This window comes from Mytilus trossulus, chromosome 2, assembly GCF_036588685.1.
Source record: "Mytilus trossulus isolate FHL-02 chromosome 2, PNRI_Mtr1.1.1.hap1, whole genome shotgun sequence".
In the NCBI taxonomy this organism is placed as follows: domain Eukaryota; kingdom Metazoa; phylum Mollusca; class Bivalvia; order Mytilida; family Mytilidae; genus Mytilus; species Mytilus trossulus.
The window spans coordinates 44,854,430-44,875,763 of NC_086374.1; the positions used below are offsets into that span (position 1 = coordinate 44,854,430).

General features: G+C 34.7%; 2 protein-coding genes across 2 annotated transcripts; both read left to right on the top strand.

Annotated features, from left to right (window-relative positions):
• The first annotated feature begins 3,041 nt into the window (after positions 1-3,041).
• On the top strand, positions 3,042-7,767 carry LOC134705795 (PR domain zinc finger protein 12-like). The gene is made up of 6 exons (XM_063564511.1): positions 3,042-3,123; positions 4,556-4,737; positions 5,433-5,588; positions 6,192-6,296; positions 6,998-7,244; positions 7,655-7,767. Exons 1-6 carry the CDS (start codon positions 3,042-3,044, stop codon positions 7,765-7,767), a joined length of 885 nt encoding a protein of 294 aa, XP_063420581.1.
• Positions 7,768-12,687: 4,920 nt separating this feature from the next.
• LOC134705796 (uncharacterized) lies at positions 12,688-14,934 on the top strand. Its single transcript, XM_063564513.1, has one exon. It carries the CDS (start codon positions 12,688-12,690, stop codon positions 14,932-14,934), a length of 2,247 nt encoding a protein of 748 aa, XP_063420583.1.
• The last annotated feature ends 6,400 nt before the right edge of the window (positions 14,935-21,334 follow it).

Below are 21,334 nucleotides of genomic sequence, written 5' to 3' on the forward strand. Positions count from 1 at the left end.
AAATTGTCTTTAAACAATACATCAATATAAATATGAAATTTTTAATTCAAAATTAAGAAAAAAGAATATAAAATGATGACATTTTTTGGTACAAGTGAGTTGAATTCAATTTCGACTTTATTGGTTAGAAAAGGTCAAGGGATAAAATCGTGCAATCTTGATTTCAATACATCGAATTTTCATTGTTGACAAATCATGATAATCTGTCAATCTAGAAAGATAACTTTTTAAGCAGGAACAGGAGAATAGATAATTAGATAATAATAAGGTATTTTTTTTCAAAATTGATATCAAAAATGAGTGTAATTTATATAAATAAACGTAAGACTATCCTAAGACCATCATAAGACACCTCTCGCGTTGTCCTAACTTTATGACCAACTTTAAGAGATGTCCTAATGTAGGACCACTTCGTGAAACCAGCTTAGGACTAAGATATGTCATAAGACCATCACAAGACATGTCTTAGTCCTAAGACAGCTTCGTGAAACTGGGCCCTGAATTTTAATTATATATATTTTATAGCGAAATTATTATTTAATGATTTTATCGAGGTTTTAGCATAACTTGTATGATTTTATGATAACTGATTTCTGAGGAATTTGTTTAAAACATTCTTTATTATTAAAAGACTTTTTGAAAAAATTGATGTGTTATACTATTATTACCTGTATCTACATGTTTTTACCTGTATTTACCTGTACTTACCTGTAATATTGGCGCAAATGAAAGATTTAGTTTTTGGCGCAAATGAAATATGGTTTGTGGCGCAAATGAAATGCCAATTGGCGCAAAAGCAATGCACCACGAAATTCACCCTTTACAACGAAGTGAAGCGCCGGCGGCGTACTGACACCTGTAGTCTGGTTAACTTACGTTTGTAGGATTGCACGTGGTCGCTAACTATTTATATATCGGATATAAGATTCTTTAAGATTCTTTATTTCTTATATAAGAAGATGTGGTGCGAGTGCCGATGAGACAATGCTCCATCCAAATCACAATGTATAAGAGTAAACCATTATAGGTCAAAGTACGGCCTTCAACACAGAGCCTTTGCTCACACCGAACACAAAGCTATAAAGGGCCCACAAAAAAAATATGTTTATATCTTTATTTGTGTTTATACCGGTCGGTAGTCCTCGGGGTCGTGTCAATGGTAAGTCAAATGACGTATAGTCTAAAATACACATGACATATTGTTTCATATTATCGAGTCCATGCTTAATTTACTCTTTGTATGTTGTATATATGTTCCGGACCATATGAGTGTTTGGACCATACGCGTATGGTCATGACCATATGGGTATATATTCATATGGTCCGACCATACGCGTATGGTCCGACCGTACGCGTATGGTCGGGGTAATTAACACTCTGTTACAGTTTACTTTTAATACTTCTACACTCTTCATCGTGATCGTTAATTAAAAAGACGCTATCATATAGGTAATTTTATTATTAAATTATAATAAAACGATTTTCTAAATAAAAATTAGAAGTTTCACACAATAATTCTACTTTCTTGTCAAAAGTCTCTCAAAACCATAAAAAATAAATTCCAAACATTTCTTAATGAACTGTTACATTAGAAGTCACTTGAAAGTAACATAGTTTATTTAAGTAATCTTGTAAGTATGATGGATTGCATTCATGCTACGATATTTGAGATCTAGAGCGTCTTAAAAACACCGTAAACATATCGGAATGGCCCAAGACCTCGATGTCTCTGTACGCAGCTACAAAAAAGGCTAACTTTTCACTCGCAAACAAAAGGTGTAAATGAAAAGGATCGTGCACAACCAAGACTTGCAAATACAAAAAAGCTATGATACCGTGTGGAAGTAAATGTCACCTCAAACCTACATACAAGAATGTAATTAGCGATGAAAACTAACTATGGCTTCAATATTTAATCTTTACGTAGTATTTGAATTATAAAAATAATACATTGTCATGTAACCGTCATTGTTTATTTAGACAGAGTTTTTGTATAATTGAAACTTTAATAATGTAATTAAAAGAATATACACCTATATGGTCCAAATACTCATATGGTCCGGCCCGTTAACAACCAAACGAGTATTATACTCATATGGTCCGACCATACGCGTACGGTCGGACCATATGAGTATATGCATATGGTCATGACCATACGCGTATGGTCCAAATACTCATATGGTCCGGAACATATACATTTCTGTTTGTGATAATCGGCGTACTTGAAGTTGATATTCAATGTCCCTTTAAGTGAAATATGGACATTCAAAACAGGTTAAAAGTGGCGAAATATTTGATACTTATTTCATTTGTGCAACGTATTTTTATCTTGTTTTGATATAATTTTCTTTCTTAATGCAGTTGAATTTAATTTTCAAAAATGATTTAATATTTGTCTTCTTTAGTTTTGAGTAATTCATAAATGTTTTGATTTGGTTTCTTTAAAGTGTCTTTGAAGTTTCATCACTCAAAATTCTGACTTTCTATTATGTGTTCTTTACTCCTTTGACCATTCTATCTGCAGGTGTCGTTTTTAGGAGCATATTTTCCTGCCAAAAAAAAGGAAAAAATGGTAAGAATACACGTTTCCTTTCTGCAGGTGCAATTATTTAAACATTAAAAAAAACACGATTTAAGCATGAAAAACTGCTCGCTTTAATCAGTCTCTTGATAAATTCTTTTAAATAAATTACTTCATTTCAAATGTTCGGAAGAAAATATATTTTCAGAAAATAATGATACCTGTAAAAAATGGGTACCCGCATTATGCATCAAATATCCGTTATAACAAAGTACCGCCCACAAAGAGTCGCGTGCCAATAATATTGTCCTACCACAGTGACACGTGCATAATGTGTTCAATAAATTGTTTATTTCTTCTAAAGAAAATGAAGCACGTGTTTTACAAGATTAACAGCTTGATGACAAGATATAATCAAAATTAACATAAATTATGTTTTCATTAAATGTAAAAAATAAAACTTCAAATAAATAAATCTGAATTGACAAAGTTTCACTTAGACAGGCGATCCTCAAGAAAGATGGACAAATTTGAAATAACTGATGAAATTCTAAAATTATGTTTATACGGAAATTTAGTAAAGGATAAAGTTTCTATAGATGGTAAGATTATAGGACTTTATTTAAACACTATTATAAACAGTCAAATGTTTCGAAAATGTATTATTTATAAAAGATTTTTTTTTCACAAATATTTAAAAAAAATTAGACATAATAATGCGTTTGCGTCTTATTTTTTTTAATTTTATTTTTTTCAATTTAATTATAAACTAGTATTTGTTTTATGCTTTAGAATGTTTTTTTTTTTACTTCGAAAGTTTTCTTTAAAAAAAATTATATGTTCGGTGCTGTAGTTCCACATTTTATCCAATATATGTTAGCTCACGAATAATGACCATGTAATGTAAATATGAATGATGTGCAGAGGATATTTATTTGTTAAAACCACCTATATATTAATCTCAGATTAAATTACTCTGCATTTAAATATTTTGCTATACAAATAAGAAGATGTGTTATGAATGCCAATGAGAAAACTATTCACCAAAGTCTAAATGGCGTGAATGTAAGCAATTATAGGTCACTGACTTCAATAATGAGAAAAAGAAATTTCGTATAGTCATAAGAAAAAAGATTAAAACAAAAGCACGGATACAAGAAAGCTAGTTCAAAGACAATTAAAACTAATAAATAAACCATTTTCTCCCAAATTAAATTATCAATAAGTACCCATCCAACCGATTTTGTATAAAGCGTCATAAATTGAGTCTTTCCTACCGAAGGTCGGCCTCCACCAATAAAAACTGACCGCCACGAAATAGCATTATAGTGCTGAAAGTGATTTTTAAACACCAATCAATGAATTAATCAATCATGAAAAATCTTAGAAAGCATGACCTTGTGTAATGTCAAAATATTAGCACACAGTATCGACTGGGTGCTCTATTCTTTTATTTTTATATTTCCGAATTTATGTTTAATCATAAGTCAATATGTATGTTATATATATGCTGCTTGTTTTTTTGGTATTTATAAACCATAAAAGAATTATTTTTTTATGGTATGTAAAGCTTAAATGTTGATTTGTTTTAAAATGTACAATCACAAAAATACTGAACTCCGAGGAAAATTCAAAACGGAAAGTCCCTAACAAATGCCAAAATCAATGATAAAACACATCAAACGACTGGAATGGTTTTAAAGCGCTTAATCTCTCACTTGTATGACAGTCGCATCAAATTTCGTTATTTTTACAACGATGTTTACAACAAAACAGACATAATCGGCAAAATAGTCAAAATATAGTTACAGAAGTCATCACTGTGTTACAATCTCAAAACTGCAATAATGCACAAAAAGCATCTATCAAATTAAAAAACACATTCATTGTTTCGCGTGTTTGGCGTTAGAAAATGCAAACGCCACATGGGAAGACATTTTGTCGTTCAATGTCTTTTCAAAACAATTATAATCACTGATAATCATAATAGTAAAAAAGCGAATCTGTGCTCATGCCATTCCTTTATTGTTTTAGATTTTCCATCTTTGCCTCTTCCGCATCAAGTTAAAATAGGTTTATCTACATTGCCCGGATGTAAATATGGCGTCTTTGCTAGGACCGTCATACGCACTGGAACAGAGATGGGACCATTCGTTGGACACGTGAAAAGACCATGTGATGTACAGAATGTTAGTCATAATCCTAGTTTATGGGAGGTAAATATAGTTAACCTTTTATGCTTCAAAGATAAAAATAAAAAATAGTCCAGTGGCAAATTTATCAAGCTTTTTAAAGGCAAGAACAAATCAGTAAATGATACGACTGGGGAAAAACATGAAAAGAAAATTAATGCATCGAAAGTTTAGAATTGCTTTCTAAGACTGACTGTCTTATAATCACACATACATATATTTTTTATCATTTCTTTTATATATGTAACTAATGAATGCGTTCAATGATAAAAATAATTGATACAATTACTACCCAGTTTTGAGTTAAACATTAAGGAAACAGTGGTTTCGGCAATCTCGTGTTCAATACCACAAAATTCAATTACAGAGACAGATCAAAGTAACAGAGTTAACAATATCTCAGGGAAATTCTAATGAACACCGGTAGGAGCCAGACTACGTGAGTCGACAAATAAAGCGTCGGCTCTTGCTATGCATGCATCATGCGCCATGTATGCATTCCCTTAATCCGAGAAAAAATTTCGTTAGTAAATTGAGACGTGTACAGAATACATTTTTTTTTACTAATGACAACTTAACAATTTTCAACCAGGTATATGCCTCACTAGAAATTTTTGTAAGGGAACAGTACGGCTTGTTTCATGTCTTGGTGCGTTGTTCAGTTTGTCCAAAAAAAAATGCAAAATGTATGATAAAAAAAATATTGCGATGTCTTTCAGGTATTTGACACAACAGGTCATTTACTACACTTTATTGACGGTGGACATTATAATCCCGCTAGCTGGTTGTCACTGATACAATGTGCGAGATCTGAACGAGAGCAAAACTTAGAAGTTAAACAAATCGGAGCCAATTTATATTTTAAAGCATCAAAGGTGATTATAAAAGAAAATGAGAAGTTTTTATATTACAAAAGACTTTGTCGTTTTATTAATAATTGATAATTGAATTGTTTTATCAAATTTTATTTGATTGTAAAAAGAATTATCCAAACACGTTTTCGTTTCATTTTGAAAAGAAATGTTTGTAAATTGTCGTAAACCATGCAACATATCTGTGAAGTAGACCAAGTCAGAAATTTTTGATATAACGCTGAGTAACAACAAGTTATTCGGAACGAGATTTGAATTGTCTTAACTAATACCCCGAAAATTTAATAAAGCACACTCAAATACATTGTTAAAATGGACGAGGGTCCAGTGGCGGATCCAGAAAAGCGGGGGTTCCTGCGGTTGGAACCTCCTTTATTTGGACGATCAATGCATTTGCATGTGGACATAAGGTTGGAACCCTCCCTGTAACCTTGGTTGGGAAAATGGTTTGAAAATGGCTGGATCCGCCTCTGAGGCCAACATACATATTTTTGCTGTGAAAACGTCATCTTTCATGATTCTGTAAAATCATATCTTTATACTAGATTTTTGTTCGTTTCACAAAATATATGATATGTATTTAACTACAATATATTTTGTTTTTAGGATATTTTATGTGGTCAGGAATTATTGGTTTGGTATGGAATGTCACATAGTTTGTTTATGGGTTTACCACTTCAAAACAAGACAGAACATAAAGTCATACCAGGTATAATAATTTAAAATTTAGCTTCCCAAAAAAGCTTGGTCAAAAGGTTTTTGTTTGGCGTGTAAATTATTTCGTTCGTTCATTCATACTTATAATCATTTTTTGTTACCGAAAACTCTTTGAAAATTGTATAAAAAAAGATAGTGAAGTATCAATGATGCATGCCAACATAAATGGCACACATAAACAAGCTATTTAATAATAGAAGTCAACATTCCGAGTTCAACATTAAACGTGTCTGTATAGTATGCCATACTCAAGTCTAAATACGTTGTGAACATAGGCAAAGACAATGAAAATTCTATCATCAACGCCGTATTTTCAAAATGTTTTTAAATATAAACCCATGACAAACCCATTACAAACAAAGGTCAACAGTCGACATTGTTCCTGGTGTTGAATTTAAAGGGGCACATGGACAAATCAAGGAACCAAAATCTTTATTTGACCAGCAACGGAAGTAGAACTCGACATGCTGTTTAAAGTCGTGATCGGTGGCAACACGTGTTAAAAGTTTTTGATAAGGTCATACATGCGATAACCATCTATGCTACTTATAAATAAATTGTTATAAACCGTCTTCTCTTACAACAGGCTTCCTGCAAGGGGCATTAACACGAAGATCCAGATCTAACGTTTCTGCTGATCGGACGTCGGTGACTGCGTAATAATTCATCTTAAAAGAAGGCAGTGGTTTATGTACAATAAATCTTATCTAAACATGCAAAATTTTCTACTTTCAGAAAACAGCCAAAGACCTATAATCACAAACACCAAAGAAGTTATTAGTAAACTCAAATGTGTACTATGTCGACGGGGCTTTAACTCGAGGAGTAATTTAAGATCACACATGCGCATTCATACCTTAGAAAAACCATTTGCCTGTAAATATTGTACTAGAAAGTTCAGCCAATCATCAACACTTAGAAATCACGTGAGATTACATACTGGTAAGTATTCCGTAAAAACATAGGGTTGCAGTTGTATTATTATTAAAACGATAGTTAACAGGGAAAAAGAGAATCTGCTGTCATAAACTCAACATAGAAACCGGTAATAAAGTTGATGACTATGCGGTATGGGGTTTGTTTATTATTAAAGGCTATACTATAGCCTATAGTTTTTAATTTCTGTGTCATTTGGTCTCCTGTGAGTAGTTATATCATTGTCAATCTTACCACATCTTCTTATTTCTATATGTAACATAACTATCTTGTTATAATTACATCCTATCTGCAAAATATATACTTTTTTATAAATGTTCCATATCACAATGGCTATGTAGAAGTATCTCCCTTTTAGTTTTTACTACAAATGCATGACATTAAAGTTGTGTAAATATTTGCTTCTCTGTTTTTAGGAGAGAAACCATATAGTTGTTCATGTTGCAAAAGCTCCTACTCACAATTAGCTGGACTACGTGCTCATCAAAGAAGTGCCCGACATCGACCGACTGTAGGGGAACAAAAGTAAGGAAGAACAAGAGGACAGTCCGACACTTACTAGATTAGTTTCAGATAATTCAGGAATAATGAAGAGTTATCTAGTTAATAGACAAGAAACAGAGTTATGGAGAGTCGAACTTGTTTAGTTTATAGATAAAGCCAAGTGTAGTTAATTAATAGACAAGGGAAAGAGTGATAGAGGGTCGAACTTGTCTAGTTTATAGATAAAAACAAGAGTAGTTAAAAAAACACGGAAAAGAGTGATAGAGAGTTGAACTTGTCTAGTTTATAGATAAAAACAAGAGTCATGATGAGAGTGTCCAGTTTATAGATGAAGACAAGAATGATGAAGAGTTGTCTAGTTTATAGATAAAGACAGGAGTCATGATGAGAGTTGTCTAGTTTATAGATAAAGACAAGAATCATGCAGAGTTGTCTAGTTTATAGATAAAAACAAGAGTCATGGTGAGAGTAGTCTAGTTTATAGATAAAGACAAGAATGATGCAGAGTTGATTCATTGGCAATTAATGTCACATCTTCTGATTTTTATAAGACAAAACACGTGAATGGTCGGTATCAAATTATGGTGTTAAAGATTTCAAAAGCTATAGGTGTATTAAGATACTATTATTAAGGCAATATACTGCAGTTAAAATACCAAAGTTTACATCGCGTATCGAACTGAAGAGTCCAAGTTTACCGTAAAGAGTCGAAGTGTACTTAATTCAAGACCAAAAAATTGCAGAATAGTCTTATTCATGTTGTTAGGTTTGTTAGTGATCATGTATTTGACATACGATATTTTTGTAAATTTTAGATTTTACAATTCCGAGTTATGGGGTTTTATTCATTAAAAAAGAGGTGATTGCAGTAATCATGGAACTTTGGTGACTAGTTTATTTCTATTAAGATAACCTTCCTTAAGTTTTTTGTGATTTGTTTTATATAACCTTGAGAAGTAATTGAACTTCATTGAAAAAGTGACGGGCGTATCATGCTCTCATGACGCAGCTTTTTATTAGAGTTGATGTTATGGAAAAGCAGGTAATTGTGTAATTAACATGAAATGCTTATTTGACCTTAATTGCGTTAAAATGATAAAATTTAGAATGGAAAAGACGAATGTGTTAAAGAGACAATGATATGTCATTTTCACTAGATAATGCGGAAATGTTCTGGTGATAAATGTATAAGGATCGGTTTCATAGAAAAATTTCATTGATGTAACGAAGAGGTGGTAATCGGTCTCAGTTTAAGTATGTGAGTTTATCATCATTATTTGCAATGTATAACATATTGATCAAAGTTCATTTTCAAGGTGAGAATCATCATGTTACGTGCAAGCACAAACGTAATAACTGTGGTGCAAAAGTCCTAAAACAATCAGCTAGTTTTACCTACATAGTCAAAATATATCTACATCAATTGTTTACTGTTTTTGTTAAGGGATTAAAAAAGTGTTCTGATTTCTCTTTTTTTATTCAATTCAATTTATTCAAATCTTTAAATGTTTTGCTATAAAACAACATATTTATAGCATGTGACACAACATAACAAAATGAAAAATTGATTATTAATGTATTTACTGGGCGTACAAGTTGAGAACGTTTACTTTTTTAAAGCAGGATTATGTTGTTGAAAACTACTGCAAGCTGTTGATATATAAAAAAAGAATATGTGGTATGATTGCCAATGAGACAACTATCAACAAAAGACCAAAATGACACGAACATTAACAGCTATAGGTCACTGTACGGCCTTCAATTATGTCTTTTAGTGAACGAAAGCATACCTTAGATATGGGGTGGCTCCTTTAAGGCTGGAAACTGGACGGTTTGGAAATTGGAATTTGGAAAGAGATATTTTGTTTAAATTGTTTTTTATACTAACAGTGGCAGAATGCGGCCATGAAAGAAAAAAAAATTGTTGTTACCTCATGCTATGTCGTTTCCACAAGATAGTTATCTCGTTCCCTCAAGATGATATGTCGTCCCCTCAAGATACTATATCGTTCCCACAAGAGAGTTTCTCGTTCCCGCAAGATAGTTATCTCGTTCCCTCAAGATGATATGTCATCCCCTCAAGATATTATGTCGTTCCCACAAGATAGTTATCTCGTTCCAACAAGATAGTTATCTCGTTCCCTCAAGATGATATGTCGTCCCCTCAAGATACTATGTCGTCCCCACAAGATAGTTATCTCGTTCCCACAAGATAGTTATCTCGTTCCCTCAAGATAATATGTGGTTCCCGAAAGATAGTTATCTCGTTCCCTCAAGATATCATGTCGTTCCCTCAAGATATTACGTTGTTCCCTCAAGATACTGTATCGTTCCCTCAAGATGTTATGTTGTTCCCTCAAGATGATATGTCGTTCCCTCGTTCCCATTCTGCCACCGTAATTATGTCATTTAAATTGTCCTGCTTACAATTATCATTTATGATAAACAAATTGACACTGAGGTTGAAGTTATTCATATGGGCACCAATTGCACCCAATTAATAGCTGACATAGTTTTTCCTGTACTGTTGTGAATCACAGTTTATAGCCAATCTCATAAAAGCGCATAAAAATCCGTTTTATTCTTAAATTCAACAACACTATCTTAAGCCCCAGTCCCACTAGACCACGATCGCACCACGCTCACCGCGATCTTAATTAAATTCAGATCGTGGTGAGGTCGCGGTATGAGCGGCATGAAAATGTAAATTTTTGTTAATTTCACGATGCTGCTTCGTCCTCAATACGCTCCTACAACGATCCCGCTACGATTATAACACGTTCTCACCGCGCTTATTCTGCGACCTTACTACGCTTATCAAGATCTTTCTACGCTCATCACGTTCTCACTACGACCATACCACGAGGTATCCGATTGCAACACGATCTTACCACGCTTCTACTGCGATTATAGCACGTTCTTACCACGACTACACTACGTTCAATCCACGATCTTACTACGCTCTCCTCACCAATAACGTCTACATCGTGTTCTATATCAATACAGTATCATTCCTTCAGTTCTATTTCTGATTTATACGTCGATTTCTCGGAAAAAATACAGTCATGCCACCAAAATATACTAGAACACGTGGGCGTAGTGTTAGGGTTGATGAAGAGACAGATGGAGCTCTGATAGAAACGAATCTTGATCAAGTAAAGATGTCGGGCCGACCAATCCGACCTAAATTACAACCTATTGCTGGTCCATAAAGCTGAAATGACGATAGTTTATTGAACGATATCAGATATGAAACAGATGCGTCAATAGGTATAGGAAGATGTGGTATGAGTGCCAATGAGACAACTCTCAATCCAAGTAACAATTTTTAAAAGTAACAACTATAGGCCAAGATACGGCCTTCAACACGGAGCCTTGGCTTACGCCGAACAGCAAGATATAAAAGGCCCCAAAAACTACTAGTATAAAACCATTCAAACGGGAAAACCAACGGTCTAATCTATATGAAAACAAGAAGGATTGTTGAGCCGTTAGAGAAAATGGACAAGAAGTCCCAATTACATACAGATAAACAAAACCTGGGGAGAATTAATATATTTTATGGGAAAATGACAATGAGAATAATGGTCGTAGTATGAACGTAGTCAGGTCGTAAGAAGAGCGTGATGGGGACGGCAAGGGCGTGCTAGAATCGTACTATGGTCGTGAACAGCGTGGTATAGTCGTAGTGGACGCGTAGTTTGGTCGCGGTGAGAACGTGATGATCGTAGTGAGGTCGTAATAACGTCGCAATGAGATCGTAGCGCAGTTTCTCCGAATAGAATCACGCTTTTCCTACGCTCTCACTACGATGGTACAGCGACCTTTGCGATCTTACTACGATCTTAGTTCGCTCTCACTACGCTTCTACTACGACCTGATTTCGCCACGACCGCACCACGATTGTTTTGAACATGTTCAAAGTTTGCCACGCTCATCACGATCTTGAAGACCTCACCACGACCGTGATACGACCTTACTGCGATCATCCACATTTGCTGTTTTTTCACAGATCGAAGTGCGATCGTGGCCTAGTGGGACTGGGGTATTAAGCCCCAGTCCCACTAGACCACGATCGCACCACGCTCACCGCGATCTAAAATAAATTCAGATCGTGGTGAGGTCGCGGTATGCGCGGCATGAAAATGTAAATTATCGTTACTTTCACGATGCTACTACGTCCTCATTACGCTTCTACAACGATCCCGCTACGATTATACCACGTTCTAACCGCGCTTCTTCTACGACCTCACTACGCTTATCAAGATCCTTATACGCTCATCACGTTCTCACTACGACCATAACACGAGTTATTCGATTGCAACACGATCTTACCGCGCTTCTACTGCGATTATACCGCGATCTTACTACTTTCTCAGCAATAACGTCAACATCGTGTTCGATATCAATATAGTTCCATTCCTTATACTTCTGATTAATACTTATATTTCTCGGAAACAATACAGCAGTCATGACATATATATCTGCTAGAACACTGGGCGTGGTGGTAGAAGTTGATGTAGAGGCAGATGTCGGACCAACCAATCAAACGTTAATTACAACCTATTGCTGGTCCATAAAGCTCAAATGACATTTTTTAGTGTACCATAGAAGATGTGTCATAGATATAGGAAGATGTGGTATGAGTGCTGATGAGACAAGTCTCCATCCAAGTTACAATTTATAAAAATAAACAATTATAGACCAAGGTACGACCTTCAACACGGAGCCTTTGCTCACACCGAACTGCATGCTATAAAGGGCCCTGTCGGAAAATACGCGAAGTACTAACATTACGTTATGGTAACGTTGTTACCATAACGCTATACTGTGTGACGTTATATTATATGCATTAGCTATCACAACGATTAAACGTATAGAAAACACAACGCATGATTTACTTAGATTATTCAACATTTAATGGTGCCGTAACCTTTGGATATATATGGATTCAAAGCTGAAGTCAGTTCGTGCTGGACACAAAGGAGCCGTCACGAAGCTACTGGTGAAATTCGACGAGTTAAAGTCAAAAACAGACACAGAAGTTGACGAAGTGAAAGCCCTTGATGATGCCGTCACGCAGAAACAGAAAACATTAATTGACCTGAATAACAGACTTTTGGAACAGACATCGGAGGAAAATCTGGAGCAGGAAATCACCGACTCAGATGAGTATATGTACGAACTTGATTGTAAAATTAGACAAATTCGGAAATTTATTAAGTCCTTTGAAACAAGTACTATAATTTCGCATGATATTGTTGGTCCTTCAACGAGCAGACTTAACCCAGACGCATATAATTTCACACCCGAAGCTAGAGTTGATATGAACACATGTGCAATAGATTCTATCAACCAACAGTATTCAATGCACGCCCCTGCAGTTCATACCCGTCCGTCAGAGAATGTCATGTTTCAAGTCCCGTCAGAACCGAGATCTTCAAAATCTAATTACCATAGGCTTCCAAAGTTAGACTTACCCTATTTTAATGGAGATATTCTCAAGTGGCAGACATTTTGGGATTGTTTCGAGTCATCCATACACTTCAACGACACATTAACTTCAATCCAAAAGTTTAATTATCTGAAAGCCCAGCTAGAGGGAAGCGCCGCGCAAACAGTAGAGGGATTCGCTTTGACAAATGGTAACTACGAAACCGCAGTCAACCTTCTCAGAGATCGGTTCGGACAACCTAGCAAACTGATACATGCTTACATGAAAGCACTCATGAATTTACCCGCACCGACAAATGATGCTTTTAGTTTAAGGTCTTACGGAGACAGATTAGAATCATACGTACGAGGATTAGAGTCACTTGGTCAAACATCAGAGATGTATGGTTCGCTTTTGGTACCTGTAGTTTTGGACAAGTTACCGATTGACGTAAGAAAATCTATTGCAAGAGAACACGGGAGAGATAATTTGATGTTGCAAAATCTACGAAAATCAATAACTAAAGAGATTGAAATACTTGAGGCAGGACAGGGAGTCATGGAACCGGACAGATTGCACACCACAGCATTTTTCACAGGTACAAAACCAAGATCACACAATAAAGGTAAATTAACTGACACACGGAAGAAGGTAAATACGCATACATGTATTTTTTGTTCAGGTCAGCACTATCCAACGGAGTGCTCTGAAGTAACAGACGCAAACGCTAGAAATCAAATAGTAAAACAGAAACAACTATGTTTTAACTGTTTAGGGTCACACCGGGTGGCCGCATGTAAGTCTACAAAACGGTGTAAAAATTGTAATGGAATGCATCATACAAGCATATGTAAAGGGAAAGAGGTCATTACAGATACGAAGCAGGAGCCGAAAATACAGCAGACAGCTATCAACGTGGTTGAAACATCAGACACAACTAGTGTATTGCATGCATCACAAGTAAGTCCCGACATTCTCCTAAAAACAGCAACTGCACCAGTTATATATAACGACGTAAAAACAGAATGTAACATCTTATTTGACGAAGGAGCGCTACGTTCCTTTATCACTCAGAAATTAGCCGATAAACTTGAAATTAAAACAACGGGGAAAGTCAGCATTCAACTGTCTGCGTTCGGAGATTTATCTCAGAAAGTTCGTAACTTGGAAACTGCAACAATACAATTACAGATCGACACGGGAGAAAATGTGCGTATAAACACACTCATTGTGCCGGAAATTGCCGTCCCGATTCATAACAGTATTTCACATACTACAAAGAGCTTGCCACATTTGAGAGGACTTAAACTTGCAAATTCTGTACACAGTGGAGAGCGTTTTGAGATCGACCTACTAATAGGCGCGGATTATTACTGGGAAATTATTGAGGACAAAATCATAAGAGGAAAAGGACCCACCGCTGTACAGTCAAAGATAGGATATCTGTTATCAGGACCAACTATTGGAAATATCAGCCAGCATTCAAGATCTACAGTTCTTGTAAACGTCATCGCACACAAGAACACGACTATTGATAACGAGAAAGGCAATTCCAAAGAAGGGTTGTCTCAGAAACATAACCATCAAGATGATGTACCTTCAGGTATGATCGTTACCAAAAGAAGAGCCTTTGAGGAAAACACCCAAGGAAGTGACTATCTACCAAGACCGCCCGAACGAACACACCCTCAACTGGTGGAGTCAAGAAGCCACATAGATACAGGACAGAAACTTATAATGAAAGAAATTTACAGCTGAGCCTGAAATTACCGTGTGTGCTAGAAGGAACATCCATGAATGGACTAAAAGATAAACTGTAATTGTGTTCAGTTAAGGTTAAGGAAGTAAATTATTTTATTTGAGATGGACATTAATTTTAAATATTTATTTATCTATATTGTGAATTTACATTTTTTAATATTTTCATATAAAATTTTCACTTTTGTCGGCCCCCAGAATGTCGGAAAATACGCGAAGTACTAACATTACGTTATGGTAACGTTGTTACCATAACGCTATACTGTGTGACGTTATATTATATGCATTAGCTATCACAACGATTAAACGTATAGAAAACACAACGCATGATTTACTTAGATTATTCAACAGGCCCCCAAAATTACTAGTGTAAAACCATTGAAACGGGAAAACCAACGGTCTAATCTATATAAAAACGAGAAGCATGGTTGAGCCTTTAGAGAAAATGGATGGACAAGAAGTCCTAATTACATACAGACAAACAAAACCTGGAGAGATTCAATATATTTTATGTGAAAATGACAATGAGAATGATGGTCGTAGCACGAACGTAGTCAGGTCGTAAGAAGAGCGTGATTAGGACGGCAAGGGCGTGCTAGAATCGTACTATGGTCGTGAACAGCGTGGTAAAGTCGTAGTGGAAACGTAGTTGTGTCGCGGTGAGAACGTGATGGTCGTAGTGAGGTCGTAATAACGTGGTTGTGAGATCGTAGCGCAGGCTCTCCGAATAGATTCACGCTCTCGCTACGATGGTACAGCGACCTTTGCGATCTTACTACGATCTTAGTGCGCTCTCACTACGCTTCTACTACATGTACGACTTCATTTCGCCACGACCGCACCACGATTGTTTTGAACATGTTCAAAGTTGGCCACGCTCGTCACGATCTTAAAGACCTCACTACGACCGTGATACGACCTTACTGCGATCTACACGATCGTACTACGATCATCAAAATTTGCATTTTTTTTTCACAGATCGTAGTGCGATCGTGGCCTAGTGGGACTGGGGCGTTATTCAGTGTGCACCAAATTTTTTATGCTATTTCGAATAGACAGAAAAAATATTACAGTCATTCCTTAAGTGAAGTTGTTTTCCCCAAATAATAAATGACTAAAAAAGGTACATGTAAAGTGCCTATAGAGCTTAAGATATTTAAGTTTTACACGGGAAACTCTATACAAATATTCAAAACCAAAGGAACGTTTTTTCGTTCCCTGTTGTTTATCCTTTCTTGAAATTCCAAACTCTTGAGCTTTGCCCGTGTTAGTAGTGAGGATCCTGATTTTTGTGAACGTTATCAATGTTTACAAGTTGAGGACTTCGTTATTACAAATTACTGAAATAAATTACTAAATTAAGATTTGGTTTAGAAGTTAGAATGTAGTTAATACAAACGGGACAACACATCATAATTTGTACGGTGATGTGGTTTACTGAGCCCGTACATTTAGTTGTGATCCGTGTTAACTTTTTGATCCTTTAAATCAAACTATTCTAAAATATTATCAATTCAATACTGAAATTATATCTTTAAATCTTGTTTTTTTTTGTCGGTAAACATATTGATTTTGCTATCAATGCAATTCAATCCAACTAAATATTATTGGTATACACAAAGGTACATTCACGACTAAATAATCTGTCAAAATACTGAAAGGCCTTGGCATTGCACATGGTCTTGTGACCGTTTTAATTTATAGTTATTGGCTTAAAATTACCTCTCTCTAACTGTGAGAACTCTCAGATCTGAGTTTGTTGTTTTTTTGTATGGATCTGACGATTTAAGCGCTTTTCAACTGTTATTCTGTGTGTGTCTTGTACCAAGTCGGGAGCCTGCAATTCATTAGTTGTCGGTTAAGGCTGTATATCATATTAGTTTTTCATTAAAAGTTTCACTTCGTTATTTTTCTCGTTTGCATTATTTTACAATGTGCTAACTGTTTGTCGATGAGTTCACTCTCAACCAGAGACCAGCTAAAGTAGTAGCGTACAACTATGTTATGATATATCTCCGTATGGTCTTTTACAATGACCAAAACTCCCACCACAATTTAAGATATAAAAGGACCCAAGTGTTCAAATGATGTAAGTACACGGGTGTCATTCGGTTTATCGAGAGAAATGGGCGTGAAAGAATATCGAACGGCGGTCAAGTATTGAGAGACGATCGTGAAAGTTCTGGTAACGGATCGTGAAAGACATTTAATCGAGAAGACATATGAAAGATCAGTAAATATTCTAATTTAATTAATTACACAGGCATATTTACGACAAAATAAACCTGTCTGTCAAAATGGTTCAACATTATGATCAGTATATCAGAATATCCAGTTTCAAAAGTACACAGTTATTACAAAACGACAAAAGGCAGATCGCTTCTCGACATTTCAATGACATAAAAAATGTAAACAAACACGATTTTTTCACAACTTCGACTAAATAAAATACGTTTATCAAAATAAGGACATTGTATTTGAATTAATTAAACGGTTCTCATAGTTATTTTGTATAAATATAACATGAAACTTGGTAAATAAAGAACTATTCACACAAAATTGATTTTTTGGATCGTGAAAGATCATGTACCGCATTTTTGAAGATCGTGAAAAGGATCGTAAAAGATCTGATGCTACGAAGAAGTTCTTGTTGCTGACAGTGCGTGTTTCAGAATGAAGCGCGAAATATAAATAAAACGTTTAATATTTTTTTATGGCTAGCATTATTCCATACAATAGTTTATTTTCTTATCTAAAGACCATCAGAATTGGCTCAATTTTATATTTTGAAATGATATAGTTATCAAAATAAATTTTACCTGTAATGTTGATTTGGTGCCACGCAACTTCCAATGTCACTGTAGGACGTAGTGCAGTCGCCAAAAAAGGAAATTTGATATTATCCACCAATGTATGTTAGTGTATACTGCAAGTTGTTACACCCGGCACTTGAAACTTTTTTTAAGATCTCAAATAGGAGCTAAATTGAACTGCTGCGCATAAAAACAATCCATATCATCGCTTTCTAGGGATATAAGCGGGGTAACAGGAAATTTTTATTTGTACAAGTACAAATAGTTATCAAAGGTACCAGGATTATAACTCAGTACGCCAGACAGACGTACGTTTCATCTACACAAGACTCATCAGTGACGCTCATATCAAAATATTTATTAAGACAAACAAGTAAAAAGTTGAAGAGCATGGAGGATTCAAAATTCCTAAAAGTTGTACCAAATACGACTATGGCTATCCTTAGTTTTTCGAAAAATTCTAAGTTTTGTTATCAAGAAATTTGTATCAAATGACCACATTATTGATATTCATGTCATCACCGAAGTGTTGAATACGGGGCTGGTGATACCCTCGGGGACGAAACGTCCACCAGCAATGGCATCGACCCAGTGGCGTAAATAGTTATTACAGGTACTAGAATTATAATTTAGTACGCAAGACGCGCAAATACATTAAAATTATTATTTGGACATTCGTGAACATGTTGTTTGTAAAATAGTTGGATGATTGTAGGATGAAGATTTTTATCGTCATGTGAAGTACTCGCTTATCATGAGTTATAGGATACCCATATTTTGTATATTGGATCCTATAAACTAAATGTCCGTCAAACAGGATTCACCTGACTCTGAATTTGCCTCATTTCATGGATGAAGATTCATTTTAGTGGTCAAGTGCGTATCGAGGATTCGTTAAGCTTTAGGATAACTGTCTGTTGTTATAATTGTAAGGTGTATATTTTCGACTTGTGCAAGGTTTCAACTAACATTGAACTCATTATCATGCATCATTCGGCAATGTTTGTTTTATGTTGTTTGGCCTTTTGAATATATACATGTATGCAATAGCGACAAGGTGTTTCGTGTATGGTGTACATGTCTGTCTGCATGTTTCTTATATGACCATGATGACTAAATGACTAAATGATAGAAAGATGTCTATGTCTGACTGTCGGTCAGGGTTCATATACTTTTGACCATATGTTTCGATTTAATTGGCCAAGCATAAATTTTACATTTGTCAGTTTCTAAGGCACTGTAAGGATCGGAACACATTTATTTGGTGTACGGGATATTTGTAGAGATCTGTATGGCATGGTTCATCTGACCATGGCCTTTCTTTTATGAAACATTGATAATCTTAAGCGCATTTGACACTTCTAGTAAAACCCTTGATATTATAGACGTTCAACACATATACTATCATAAGTAAAGCAAACAAGACATTATGTAGCATTTGCGCTTTGGTATTCTATAATATGTAATTATATAGTTAAATCAATCCTTATCTGCGTTTTTTATATAGAACTTAAAAAGTTATGTTGCACACAATGTTGGTTATCGTTCAATCCAAAACTACACATGAAATGTGCTGTTTTTTGCAATGATTTTTTGTTTGATGGATAAAATTTTGGTTTAAACGTTGCATACTATCCATATTATTGGCTAACTAGTGTTGGTGTGCCTGAAGTGCACTAGACTGATTCACAGAGCTGAATCTTTCACACTTATGTAGACACATTATTAGTTGTTTTTTTTTTAACTTTTGAGGTAAAGTGTTGAATAGAAAAAAAAGATTATAGCTTTAATGTTCATCCTTATCAAAATAGTTACAGGCTTCAACCACTTGCAGATTTATCAAATGGTAATAGAAAAACTGATTTCTGATTACTAGTATTAAGTCTGGTCAAGCACTTTCTTTTCACGATCGAAAAAATACGTTGCCTGATCTTTCACGATTAAGTTTGATGGAAATTCAACAAATTCAAGGTTTTCATAAACAAATTCACGCTTTTAATGGAAGAACATACTTTGATTTTACTGTACTATCAGATACACCAAAGATTAAATTTCAAATATATCATGATATTCTGAAATATGACCATTATAGGTACACAAAGCGTGTTATTTTTAATTAATTTCATAGACACGTATTGCGCCTTTTGTGTTTTTTCAAAAAGTACTTCATATTTTCTTTATCTTCTTTCACAGTTATGTGGAGGAAGTTAAACTATTTTGACAGACATATTTTTTTGTTCGGATTTGTTCCGCGTTTTGAAAATTAAGCGATTTTTTCAAAGATACTGAACTAGAATGTACATTAAATGCCTTTCACGATCCGTTACCAGAACTTTCACGATCGTCTCTTAATACTTGACCGCCGTTGGATATTCTTTCACGCCCATTTCTCTCGATAAACCGAATGACACCCGTGAAGTAGGCCAACGTACGAATTTCAACAATTGGAATTGCCCATATCGTAAACTCCGACACGAAAAATGTGAAACATTTCAACTGAGAAAACTAACGGCATAATTAATAACAACAACAACAAAATAACAAATAACATGGATTCATTTATTTTCGTGCGTAACAATTTTTGTGGATTGAGAAAACAAAATGTATATTTTTGGCTGCATACAATACTATAAATAATTATCACTTCTTTAACCATCTAAATTCGTGGTTCATACTAACAGAATGCACGAACATTTGAATCGTACGAATATAAGTCAATTCATATTATGACAGAAATGTTCCAAATACAAACACTGAAATCTCGTCAAAAGTCAATTATGACTGATTGATTTATTAATCGTTGAACCAAGACTGATTTAAAATGTTCTTGTTGATGTGACAAGTATATCTGTGTTTACCTCAATTTTCAAAAAATAAATCTTCTAAAACCACAACGGTTTTACCATATCACTGGAAGTCACTGAAACACACAGAGAGGAAGAGAGAAATGTACAATCACACGTAAAATCACAAAAATACCGATCTTCGAAGAAAATTTAAAACGGAAAATCCCAAAGCAAATGGCAAACCGAAAGCTCAAACACATCAAACGAATGGATATCAACATATCTATGACTTGGTATAGGCATTTTGTGATGTAGAAAACGGTGGATTTAACCTGGTTTAAAACCTATCTTAACTTCTTACTATAGTATATGACAGGTGCATTAAATTCCATTATATTGACAACGTCGTGTGAACAAAACAAACAGACATACAAGTAATAGATAAAACTGTAAAAAGTAAATAGGATTACAGCAGTCAACATAATGTTATAATCGTAAGCACTATCAAAAACAAACAAATATGTAATAACACAAAAAAGCATATAGACAAGCACATTAGTAACACCGAAAGACAAGAATACAAGAATACAAAAAATTACTGTAGCGCAACACAATGATCATAAAGATTTTCATGTCAAAGTAATATATTCACAATATTAAATATATATAAAAAAAACAATACTTAGTATTAAAAAGTGTGACAGATATTTCAAGTTTACAATTATTTTTGTTGATTATGATATTCACAGTGTTTTTTTTTTGTGTAATTTGTCCATGATATAGGTCGCCACCTAATCTAAC